Source organism: Leptopilina heterotoma, unplaced genomic scaffold (assembly GCF_015476425.1).
Source record: "Leptopilina heterotoma isolate Lh14 unplaced genomic scaffold, ASM1547642v1 Lhet_352, whole genome shotgun sequence".
Taxonomy (NCBI): domain Eukaryota; kingdom Metazoa; phylum Arthropoda; class Insecta; order Hymenoptera; family Figitidae; genus Leptopilina; species Leptopilina heterotoma.
This window is the reverse complement of record NW_025111034.1, coordinates 322555-336204: the sequence shown is the minus strand read 5'-3', so window position 1 is coordinate 336204 and position 13650 is coordinate 322555. Positions and strand designations below refer to the sequence as shown.

At 27.1% G+C, this 13650-nt stretch overlaps 1 protein-coding gene across 2 annotated transcripts in view; it reads left to right on the top strand.

The window, feature by feature from the left end:
- The window catches only part of LOC122505303 (conserved oligomeric Golgi complex subunit 1), a 124160-nt gene that overhangs the window by 34636 nt on the left and 75874 nt on the right, over positions 1–13650 (top strand). For both annotated transcript variants that reach the window (XM_043616812.1, XM_043616811.1), the window contains exons 2-3: positions 3486–3653; positions 13158–13443. In XM_043616812.1, coding sequence (XP_043472747.1) covers positions 3532–3653; positions 13158–13443 — 408 coding nt within the window. In that variant the 5' untranslated portion in view covers positions 3486–3531. The remainder of the gene's footprint in view (positions 1–3485; positions 3654–13157; positions 13444–13650) is intronic.

Below are 13650 nucleotides of genomic sequence, written 5' to 3'. Positions count from 1 at the left end.
TCCAGGTTCACATGAGTTTAATTAAGATCGTTATGAGTTATCGTTGTTAAAACTGTTCGTATAAAAATTAATATTTAGATACTGTCGCATAAATTTATTTTAAATCATATAAATTTTTATGTTTTAAATACTGGAATTATTGACCTTGCTTTCAATTTAAGAGATCTTAAACTGTCGTATTTTCGATTGAAAAACTCATCTTAAATAAATATTTTGACTTTTTACTATTTTTAACTATCATTGGTTAATCTATTATAGAATATAATTTATACTTTGTCGTCAAATACAATTCGTTATTAATTCTTCTCAACCAATCGTTTTAATTTTTAGACTTTATCGTTTGTTTAACAGTCAACTGATTTTCACTAATCTTTAATATAAATTTAAAATAACATTTCTATGTGTCTTATTTTCTGTTCTAATGAACTCGTCTTTTATATTGGATTCTTTAAAACAATCGTAATTTCAGAAAATTTAGTTTTTACTAATTTAAACTATTTTCTGACTATATGAGTCTCGTAATTTTCTCGTGTGAATTTAATATTTATTTATTTATACTTTTGTTCAATTCATCTCCCACCGTTTTTAATAATAGTTTTCAAAGTTTAGTAAACTGTTCTTTATTTTATCTCCCTCCGTTTTTAATATTTCATCGTGGTTTTTCTAAAAAATTACTGTCTTATCAATTTTTATTTTAATGAACCAATCGTTTAATGACAAATTCGTTTCTGTAATTGTTCTGCTTTAAGTATTTATTACATCATCTCTTACTATCAACATTTTTTTGTTATTGACAAATAATCTAAACATTTGAATCGTTTAATTTCATTTCGTTAAAATAATTGTTTATTATAAATGTACTTAGAGAAATTCGAAAGTTAATTTATTTATCGTATAATTTGGTTAAATCTTTCTAGGATTCTATTTGTCAAAAAATATCGAAATTATCAAACTGTCATATATTCTTTTAATAATTGAACTAGAATTATGCTTAACTATCTTATGCTAGTACCTATAATAAAATCTTATTCTTTGCATCAAAACGAATGGATTGGACTATATAAATGTTAGATTGTATTGGAAATTTCTTAAGAACTAAATCAATTAATTAAAATCACTTATTTAAAAAAAAAATTTTTTTATTTAAATTTACTGAAAACTATCGATTTAAAAAATAACTTCCAAAGAATGAAATAATGTTATTAGCGGATACCGAGGAGGAAAGTAATGCATTGCATTCGCGAACGACATTCGCAAAGTAGTTGTGCTTAGGCCTTTACTATTGCTATATATATCTACGCCTGCGCAAATGAGTTTATCGCGACGCGTTTTTTCAGTAGTCTGTGTGCTACCTATTCTCGATAAAAACGTCGACTCATTCTGTCCTTCTCACTTGGTTCATCGCAGTCGTTACATTATTTTTCTTTTTCGTACTCTGGGGTAGTCTTATTTGCACTCCGTACGAATAAGAGCTCTTATGACGCTCTGTTCAAGAAAAGGCAGTTTTCTACTTATCTCTGGAGTACCAAAAAACGCCGTTTTTATGACTGAGTTATAAAAAGTTATTTTTATGATTTAAAAGTTAAATTTTTTACTTTTTTAGTACTAAAATCTAGGAACCTGCGGAGAAAATGTCCAAGTTGACTCAAATGATACCAATTTTTTTTTAATTTTATAATGAATAATTTCTAAATTAATCGTAGTCTTCAATTTAAAACATTTGACATAATTCATTTATCTTATACTTTCCTCTTAGTGGGTGAGGAGGAAAGTAACAACTGCAGAGGTCGCGAAACAGGATTGCTGCAAACATACTATTTAATTTTATTTTCTTATTAGAGTTTTATTTAATACACTGTAAAAACAAAGTCTTCCTTTAAGCCAGAAATTTGTCTTTTTTCAAGGTGTAAACGGAAGTAGACCATATTGGCTGAATGTCAGTAATGATTAGAAGTTTAAAAAGAATACTCCCCAATTGATACAAGTGAGGTGTTAAATGAACTGAAATTCAACTGTAAGCTAGTAAGAAGGCTAAAATTCAGCCAAACCATCTAGCCAAATTTCAGCCTTCTTACAAGCTTAGAGTTGAATTTCAGTTTATTTAACACCTTACTTGTATCAATTGGGGAGTCTTCCGTTTACACCTTGAAAAAAGACAAATTTCGAGCTTAAAGGCGGTGTCAAAGTCGATGCGATTTTTCCATTGAAGCTCAATGCAAAAATCCAATCGACTTTGACACCGCCTTAAAGAAAGACTTTGTTTTTACAGTGTATGTTCATATTCTTGAATTTTATTAAAATAAACATATGTCACATTTAATTTCTTATAACAAACAACAATTATTAAAACTATCAGTGGAAATTTCTCTCTTTAAGATAAAGAATTAAATGCTAATGCACATATATATTAGGTGAAATTAAGATTATAAACTGTTTATAAACTTGTTTATAATCGAATTAAAATATTAACATACTAATAAAACTAAACTTTCTGTCTAAGATTCACCAATTATAAATATAATTTATGGACTTATATATTATTAATAAAACACGAGTCAAAAGTAAACCGGCGACGCGACGCGCTATTCAGACTTTTCACGTTTGCAAATTGCGTCCCTTGTGACGTCACAATCAACTTTTTCAGCCTCGCCAGACTTACAGTCAGCTGTTAGCGTACCTTATTAGAAGTTAATTTCATCCAACTTTTTATTAATACCATTGGATCTGAAATTAAGTCCGGTGTATTACAAATAAATTACAAACTGAGTTTTATTTAAGTAAGAGTACAACTAACTTTAATTTTCAGTTAGTTTTTATGATTAAATAAAGTTGATAGCTTAAGATAAGTCAAAAATTAAAACTAGCCACCATTAAATTTAAGACTTTGTTTTTACTGTGTAGGTGAAGGTTTAAGCTTTCAATAAATGTATTGCCAAAGTTTATCTGGCTAACAGTTTTAACGCTACCTTTAGATAACTGATTTTTGTTTCTTTCTTCCTCGGTCTCCCCTGCTTCCTCCACGAGAAAGCAAATTTTTTTGTTGATTGCAAAGAGAAAGCAAAATGTTCATGTAATAAACAACTACACTTAGAATAATCTTGTTTTTACTGATTTTGAAGCATGTAACATGTATAAGTTTATACATATGAACTTGTACCACACGTTAATTTAAAAATTTTTAAATTCACATAAATGTACCTAATAAAAAGTCAAAACTTTAGCGGATATCTCAGTAGTTTTTGAAGGCATTACTCATGACACATGTCACATTATATTATTTATGATTATAAGTTCGATTGACAAAAGTAATTTTAAAGAAGACCATAAAGTGATTAAATTTATAATAATATAAAAATAAAGATACCTACTAAAAAATAAAAATAAATTTATAAAATTTTTTAATTTATAATTACAATCATTTTTTTCTTAATAAAATTAAGAAAAGAAAAAACAATTTTTTAATGAAAAATAAATTATCTTTTCAGAGAAAGGTATCGAGATTTAATTCAAGCTGCAGACACTATTGCAGAAATGAAAGAAACATCAGAATGTGTTGTTTCGAGAATTTGCGACATACAAGACACGTTTCAACATTTACAACAAAAATATTTAATGGGATTTAAAATGGAACCAGATAAAGAAATGTTAACTAGGTATTTTTTATCCAAAGTCACGACCAGAAATTATTATTGATATTATATTTTTAATAATTAAAGGGTGCGCTGTCAAAAATCTGTATCCGCCAAAATGACACTTCAACTTTTGGAGCTAAATATTAATAATTGATTTATAATGATCACGAAATTTGTCCAAGGAAAATTTTCTTACTGATTCAAGCGTATGTTGGACGAAAATTGATTTATGACGTTAAATGTCAAGCAAATCTAACCAACCAATTTTTGTCAGATACGGCTTTTTTACAGCGCATCCTTTAATTGTTCACAATAATTATACACAGAGCATCCACGGATACATCGAAAAAAATTATTATTGTTTTGAGAGGAGAATTTCTCTTCTACAATCCTCTTAAATTTTCTATTTGAAATAAGAAAAATCGGACAACCACGAGTTTTACTCACACAAAACCTAGGGTTCTGTACACGAAATGAATTCTTGTACATTATTATTATTATTATGATTATTATTATTATTATTATTATTATTATTATTATTCTTGCATTATTATTATTATTATTATTATTATTATTATTATTCTTGCATTATTATTATTATTATTATTATTATTATTATTATTATTATTATTATTATTATTATTATTATTATTATTATTATTATTATTATTATTATTATTATTATTATTATTATTATTATTATTATTATTATTATTATTATTATTATTATTATTATTATTATTATTATTATTATTATTATTATTATTATTATTATTATTATTATTATTATTATTATTATTATTATTATTATTATTATTATTATTATTATTATTATTATTATTATTATTATTATTATTATTATTATTATTATTATTATTATTATTATTATTATTATTATTATTATTATTATTATTATTATTATTATTATTATTATTATTATTATTATTATTATTATTATTATTATTATTATTATTATTATTATTATTATTATTATTATTATTATTATTATTATTATTATTATTATTATTATTATTATTATTATTATTATTATTATTATTATTATTATTATTATTATTATTATTATTATTATTATTATTATTATTATTATTATTATTATTATTATTATTATTATTATTATTATTATTATTATTATTATTATTATTATTATTATTATTATTATGCGAATTTTTTTTACTAAAAAAGTTCATTTCGTTTACGGAACCCTATGTTAAATGTGAATAAAACTTGAACTTGTACGATTCTTTTTCCAAAAATTATATTTTATTCAATCTGAATTCGGTTTGCTGAAATTTTCTCAGCTAGTAAAAATACACAAAAAACCATACTTCCTAATTGCCAAGGTCTAAAATTGAAAAAATGAAAACCAGCTTTTTTTGAAATCTTTAATTTTTATGGAAACACTACGAATTGATCAAGTCCAATCATATTTTACATAATTTTTTCAATTTCTGCGTTGAAAGATACGTCCATACCAAGTTTGTACACAATCGGTAGAGCAGTTTTTATTCTAGAGGTATTGCACATAATAAATGCTTCTTTGGTAATAAAATTTTATTAATTGTCAATAGTAAGTACTATTAGTAAGAGATAGTGAATCTTGCTTGATGTTAGTGCAATAGTTATTATAAGGTCCTGGTATAGCTGACTAAGCGTTAAAAGCTGTAAGTCCCTTTAAAGACTACTTTTTTTGTATCGAAAACTTTAAACGCGATTTTCTCAAAACGTATTTTTTCGCGCGCCGTGCAATGTAGCTCAGCCAATTTTCATGAAACTTACCAGAAAATCTACTTTAACTTACTGGCTATTCCATGACGATCTGCTTTTTTCAAAAAAATTTTAAACATTGTTTTTTTAAATTGTTTGTATAAAAATAAGCGGTTTATTCAACAATGTCCCAAAATTTATATATTTTTCAGTTTTCTCTTCGTCATGCAAAGCGTATTTGTGTATTTTAACGATAAACATTCTGTTTTTCGACTTTAGTTGAATTTTGAGACCAGTAGGCTCACGGCGCAAAACCAAAGGTCTAACTTCAAATGCTTATAACGCCACCGGTTTGCAATATTTTTAATTAAAAAAAATAATTTAGATAGATTACATTATATGGGGCGTTATTTCTCAAACGTCCCAGCCAAAAATTAAAAGTCTTAGGATTGGCTTGATACTTTGTGAAATTGTTGTCCTATATAAAAGTAATAAATTTATAAAATATTAGCATATTTAAAAAACAATTGTAGAAAGTAGTGGGGGTTAAAGTATAGACATTTTAAGTAACACTGCTATTTGACAAAAAAAATTTGACCCCCTTTTTTGAAAAATAAGGTTTATTTCTTAATTTTGACCTTAATGGGTATTTAAAAATATTTTTTTTAATTTTCATTAGAAAGCGACATTTTTCTCGAAAAAATCATGTAACTTTCATAGTGGGCTGACCATAAGTTTAGAAGAAAATTGAAAACAAAGTAAGCCGTGCGCCCGCGTTACTTACGTTACTTACGCTGAGACTGTCATAAAACTTAATGCTTAAAAATAAAATATTTTTCTAATACAATCGAAATAAAAATGTATGTGTATAAATTTTGCAATTTAAAAAAAATAAAAGCATGTTATTAAATTGTCTTTTGTACAGTTGGAGCATAATCAAATCTGATTTTAAAAAATTCTCTTCAGGATGATGTTAATAAGTAAAAAAATAACTACACGAGTTTCGCAACAAAAAAGGAGTAAAATATACAAAAATAATTTAATAACTTGGGAACTAAATTTATCACAACTCTTCTAAATTCAAATCTAAGTTAATAATAACACAGGCCTACAAAATTTAGAATTTTGTCAGACCCACAAACGGGATAAGTCATTTCCGATGTAATTTGTCACCCTGAATCCAAAACTGGCAGCGAAATTGCTCTATCACGTCAGGATTCTGAGATATTCTAACCTAAAAGAGTAAAAAAGGCCATTTTTGGCAACATTCGACTCTCCATAAAATCTACAAAAAATTTTTTGTATCATTGGAACATCTTTTAAAAGAAAGTACAATTATTCACCTTTCAAAATATTCTACACCCGATCCGATCCGACTTTTTTTTACTAAGATACAACAATTTAAAGTTTAGGTTACACGACCTAAAAACTGAAAAAAGGAAGAAAAGAATAATTGGAAAGTACTTTAACTTAAAGCATCTGATTCTTAATATTTTGGGATTGTTGATTAGAAAACCGATGTCGGATTTTCAAAATTCAAAATGGCGGATCCAATATGGCGTATGTCAAAATAAAAAATTGATCGGATTCGCTTGAAACTTTTTACTCGGGGGTTTTTGAGGTCGCTAATTACGAATACGATGTCAGATTTTCGAAATTCAAAATGGCGGATGTAATATGGCGACATATTTTTAAAAAATTTAACGGATTCTCTTGAAACTCTTTACTCGGGTTTTTTGAGGTCGCTTATTAAGAATCTGGTGTCAAATTTTTTAAAAATTTAATATTATTGTGGATCTAATATGGTATTATATGTTAGTAAATTCGAAGAACGTAAAATTCGAACATTTAGGGCATAATTTATACACTCTTTTAGTAAAGAAAGTTAAAAGTTTTATATTTCTTTATGAACCTTTACACATTTTTCTACAAAGGATCTTCGTATAGTTGGTTTCGTTTTTAGAATATAATACAGAATCACTTCTTTGCTTATATCTAGACCTGTAAATACATCTTTTCTCAATTTGGATATCTATAGGTGTGGAAATCTTTTTTTAAAGTACTCAAAAGACTTCGAATTTTACGTTTTTCGATTTTACTAACATATAATACCACATTAGATCCACAATAATTTTAAATTTCGAAAATGTGACACCAGATTCTTAATAAGCGACCTCAAAAACACTCGAGTGAAGAGTTTCAAGCGAATCCGTTAAATTTTTTAAAAATATGTTGCCATATTACATCCGCCATTTTGAATTTCGAAAATCTGACATCGTATTCGTAATTAGCGACCTCAAAAACCCCCGAGTAAAAAGTTTCAAGCGAATCCGATCAATTTTGCTTCCTCATAAAGGAAGCCTTATAGTGATGTCGATTTCCGAACTTTTTAGAACCAATTATTTTTACAAATTTTCAAGTGTAGTATATATAATTCGTCGAGAGGAACAAATGTCCGGATGTATGTATGTATGTGTGTGTGTGTGTGTGTGTGTATGTATGTGTGTGTGTGTGTGTGTGTGTGTGTGTGTGTGTGTGTGTGTGTGTGTGTGTGTGTGTGTGTGTGTCACCGATTCTTGTGGACAAATTTTCTCTTACACGTCTTGACGGATTTTGATAAAATTTTGTAGGTGTATTACGGTCACGAATACCAAAAATCAAACAAAAGGATTTTCAAAAATATCTAAAAAAAAATTTTTTTTCAACAATTTTTTAATTTTTGAAAAAATTAATTTTTGGATTTTTTGAAATAACTTTTTTCTATATTAACATTTTTATTAATTCTTGTCAAAATTGCATTCCTGACATAAAAATGAATCGATTCATGTATATAAAGTATATATTTTATCAAAATTTATAGAATTAATAAATGTTTTAAATTTTCACAAAAAATTGAAATTTTGTATTTTTTGACATTTTATCTTAACACTTTAAAATAATTATTCTAAAATAAAAAATTAAACAATTGGTATATATTTTATTGAGGAAGCTTAATGATCATGAAATGAACAACTTGTTTTATTTTGACATACGCCATATTGGATCCGCCATTTTGAATTTTGAAAATCCGACATCGGTTTTCTAATCAACAATCCCAAAATATTAAGAATCAGATGCTTTAAGTTAAAGTACTTTCCAATTATTCTTTTCTTCCTTTTTTCAGTTTTTAGGTCGTGTAACCTGAACTTTAAATTGTTGTATCTTAGTAAAAAAAAAGTCGGATCGGATCGGGTGTAGAATATTTTAAAAGGTAAATAATTGTACTTTCTTTTAAAAGTTGTTCCAATGATACAAAAAAATTTTTGTAGATTTTATGGAGAGTCGAATGTTGCCAAAAATGGCCTTTTTTACTCTTTTAGGTTAGAATATCTCAGAATCCTGACGTGATAGAGCAATTTCGCTGCCAGTTTTGGATTCAGGGTGACAAATTACATCGGAAATGACTTATCCCGTTTCTGGGTCTGAAATTTGTAGGCCTGTGATAATAGTAACGCAGACTTTTTTAAATTGTTTCAAAATTGTTTTAAAAATTTGCAAAATTACACAGATAAATTTTTATTTCGATTGTATTAGAAAAATATTTTATTTTTAAGCATCAAGTTTTCTTTTTCAAGGTTAATTAATAAAACAAAAATTTAAGCTTTAACGTTTTTTTTTAAAAATAATTGTTTAAAAAAATTTTTAGCAACAGTAATACTGACATTTTTTTATGACAGTCTCAACTCCATAAAGTACAGAGAACTTTTCCTGAAGCGAATAAAGAAAAAACAGTGATATTTATGTCGGTCAACAGCGCAGCGCCGGCGTAACGTATAAGTAACGCAGGCGCACGGCTTACTTTGTTTTCAATTTTCTTCTAAACTTATGGTCAGCCCACTATGAAAGTTACATGATTTTTTCGGGAAAAATGTCAGCTTTCCAATGGAAATTTAAAAAAAATATTTTTAAATACCAATTAAGGTCAAAATTAAAAATAAAACCTAATTTTTATAAAAAAGGGGGTCAAAATTTTTTTGTGAAATTTATAGAAAGTACATGAAAAATGCTTTAAATTAATTATACGGAAAAAATTAGTTCAGTACATTTTACGAAACTAATTTCGCACTAGCGGATATTTAAGATTCCTTGACGAAGTTTTCTATAAACTCAGAAACTTTCACTACTTTAAGCAGAACAATTTTGGAGAAACTGTAACCAGTTTTGTAATTTCTAAAATAAGTTTGAATGTAGAAAAGTTTCGTATTTTCTGAGGAATATTTTATGAGAAAATGGTGAAAAATGTTTCGTACAATCTAAATAACACGTGGTTTGAGTTTTCACTTCGCTGTCTGCTGTGAATTCTAGAACAGAGTTTTGTAAAATTCTATACAGGGTGTACCAAAAGTCGCGTTATAGATAGATATCTTAAAGCTTGTCTCATCGCGTCGGTATTAACTTGTCTGCTTAGTATACGGATGATCAATATGTGGAAGGAAAAAGAGAACTGCTTTACCTCCCAGTAACGTTTGGATCATATTGTTTTCTTTTAACTATTTCACCTAACGTTGTTAAGTTGTTTCAAGTATAACCTTTTTTATGTTCTGTAATCGAAAGTTTTAATTATTAATTTGTTTTAATTTACATTCCAGTAAATTTTAGTCTATGAAGTTTGAATTAAATTTTGAATTTTTTTATCAATTATTTATAATTTAAAATTAAGAATAAATTTATTTTTAAAAATATAAGAATTTTATAGAGATTTTATAACTAATTATAATTCAAAAATTTTATTTTTAAAAACTAAAATATTTTGTATAACTTTTAAAAAAATAATTTTTTTTTACATTAATATTAAGTATATTGATATTTCTTACAAGCGCAGTTTAATCTCCTCAATTAGTATATAAAGAAATTCAATTCTTTCATCTACAGTGTGAGTTATATTGTATATGCGTTGCGTCAGAGTTCGTTTATATGTATGCGTATTTCCGTTAAGTTAGTGTTAGAATAAAATAAGCCATTCAAAGCGAACCATTGCGTTGTAGAGTGTAGTCACATGTGTCGAATCAACCATCTATCTCTTATATAGAAGAAGAGAAAAAATGGTCTTAAGAGCTCCATTGGTGCTTTAAGAAATTCTTTTTTCTGTTTCATTCGTTTTTTTCTCCTTGAATATTTTTCTCTGTGTGCGCATGCGCTTCAGGCTACACATTTTACAAAACTCTTGTACCTGTTCTGATCATGGCAGTCGCAGTATGCACGATGCTTAAGGCAAGTGCGTTGTCAACGTAACCGTGTGAACGGTTAATAAGAAGAAGAAGAAGAAGAAGAAGAAGAAGAAGAAGAAGAAGAAGAAGAAGAAGAAGAAGAAGAAGAAGAAGAAGAAGAAGAAGACAAAACTCTTGAATCAAAACATCCAACCGACCACTGCAGAACTTAGATTGATAACATTTGTGATTTCCACAGAAGTTTTTTCGAGTTTTTGTGAAACGCATTCTTTATATATTATTATTGATTCTGTTTTAACTTATACTAAACTCCTCTCCATATCCGCTATTCCAAAATTAGTTTCGTAAAATGTACTAAACTAATGTTTTCCGTGTACAGATACATTACAATCAAAAAAGTTTTATAAAAGTTATATGGCTTTGAAAATAGCAGTGTTACTTAAAATGTCAAAACTTTAACCCCTACTACTTTCTACAATTGTTTTTTAAATGAGTGTTAAAGTAGGATTTAGAAATTTAATATTCAAATTTTAAAAGATTAATTTTTTAAAACTTTAACTCACGTGTACTTCGAACAAAAAAAATTGTTGAGGTAGTGAATTCCCTATCTACTTAGTTATTGATTCAACTAAGAGTTTGAGAACCCTACTCTTGCGAAAAAGAGAAGATAGGAAAATTTAAGGGATGTTGAAATTAAAATGCAGAATTTAGATAATAACAATAAGATATGTATTTTACCCAAAAGTCCCTAATACAAATAATTCTAATTTTATGTGTGTAAAATGAGTACTTTTTACGTGTTAATGAAATAGTAGTGTGTGTGTGTGTTATGATGTGTAAGACTTTTATACTCACTATTCGGTAATTCACACTCTTGAAATAGTAATTCAATATTCTGCTTTTCGTCAAGTTGAAGTTGATTTATAGGTAAACTAAGAAATACCTAATCTAGGTTCACTAGATAGATATTTCGTTTTGAACTTTAATAATCCTTTTAATTTTACAAAATCTAAGACCTAAACCCCGTAAATAAAGGTTGTCTTAAAAAAATATATTTAAATTAATATTCTTTTTTAGAATTACTTTAATTTTATTTTGCTGATATTAGATTCTTTCACGTTAACTTTTAATTCTTTAGTTTATGTATTTTTCTCACTAATCTTTATATTTATTTTAATTCATTTTATTTTTGATATTCTCTTTTATTTCTTTTATTTTATATTTCTTTCACAAATTCTTATATTTCCTTTTTATTCTCTTTATTTTCAATATTCTTTTTTTTCAATTCTTTAATTTTTTCACTTGTCACTTTTATTATTTTTATTTTTCAATATAACTTTTAAAATCAACCTTTCTTTACTCTTTAATTATTTTATATTATTCTCGATTAAAATTCACTTTTCTGATCAAACCTTTTATTAAACCCTTATAACTTTTGAGAAAATCCCTTGCTCAGGGATGCAAACTTTAACCTGATCTTCACGATCAACACGGCCAATTGCCAGACTTACCGGCCAAAAACTGCCGGCTATAACTACAGGCAACAACTGCCTCGATTAAACTGCGGGCCTAAACTGCCCGGGCTAACTGCCGGCTACCACGGCCTGGCTTAAACTGCCCAGATTTCCCAGTATCAATCAATTTTATTGAAAAACGATTTAGTGGGGAAATCGTATGTTAAGTTTATTGCACTTGACTGTTGCCAAGCCAATTCTGCAAGCTTGCAGATTTAGGCAGTGGCGTGATCCGAGTTCAGTGACTTAGATGCACCACTCCTTATATTGAGCAATTTACTTTTCATATTTTCTAACTATTCCTCAAAAGGGTCAACAATCTAATTGTTTCATGTAATTTTAGTTTAAGTATAATTAAAAAAGGTATTAACAATATAAAAAGTTACGGAGTTCGGCCGTAACAATGAGCTAATTACTTTCATATAGGAAAACAATTTCCCAAAGTATCAAGCCAATCCCAAGACTTTCAATTTTTGGCTGAGACGTTTGAGAAATAACGCCCCATATACTTTACTTAAATTCAATAAACTTTACCATTTTTGTGTAAAAATTCTTGAAAAAACGTGTGTTTACACGAGTTTCTCCCCTTAAAAAGAGAAAGTGAGTGTGCGCTGTTGATGAAATTTTTGGCATGGATGGTATAAAAAAAATCCAAACGGTATTAGATACAGCATGCCAAAAATTTTATCAATAGAGTATATCCACTTTCTTATTTTTTAATATTTTTAATAATTATTAAAAAAATATTTTAAAAAATTAAAAGTTTTTTCCTTACACTTTGTATGTAATGCCTCACATATCAATATTTATAACTTGAACCTGAACAATTTTTTTTTAAAATAGCCTTTTTTTAGCACGTTTAATGTGGGTAGACCCCTAAACAAGAATACTTTTTTTCCTTGTATTCAAGATATCTTATGAACTTTCTAAGGATAACCATTGATCTGTGGAAATCTGGATATTCCTAAGATGTCTATAGGATTTCCTGAAATATAAGCTGTTGACACGTTATTATCAATAAATAATTACTATTTTATTATGTAACTGAATCTTGGATTTACAAGATCTTTCCCTTGCAGAAAATCGCAGCACATTTCTGATTCGGTAGTGATGCAGATAAAAATATTAATGGACATTCCCGAGCATATTTGGTCAGCGGTTGATAGTAAAGATTTTCTATTAGCAACGAAGGTGTTCAAAATAGCTCAACATATTCATTTTAGTTTAAAATTTGAAGTAGGCAATGCAGAATTGACAAGTAATTATCCAATTGTTGGTAAACAATGGGGCATTATCAATCAATTTAAAACAATAATTTTTAATGGTTGCAACAATTTACTTCAATCTTTGGATCTCTCCAAAGAGGTGAATATAATATTTCCTATTATATCGTTTCTCTAATTTTATTTAAAACTTTTACTATTGCCGGATATCTTTAAGACGTCCGTAGGATGTCTTGAAATTATAATTACTGTTATGGTTTATGCTTAAAAATTTACACACGAGTAGCAAGATATTGATATGGAGAAGCGTTTTTCAAAATTTGTACAAAATTGATGAAACTTTTTCTGA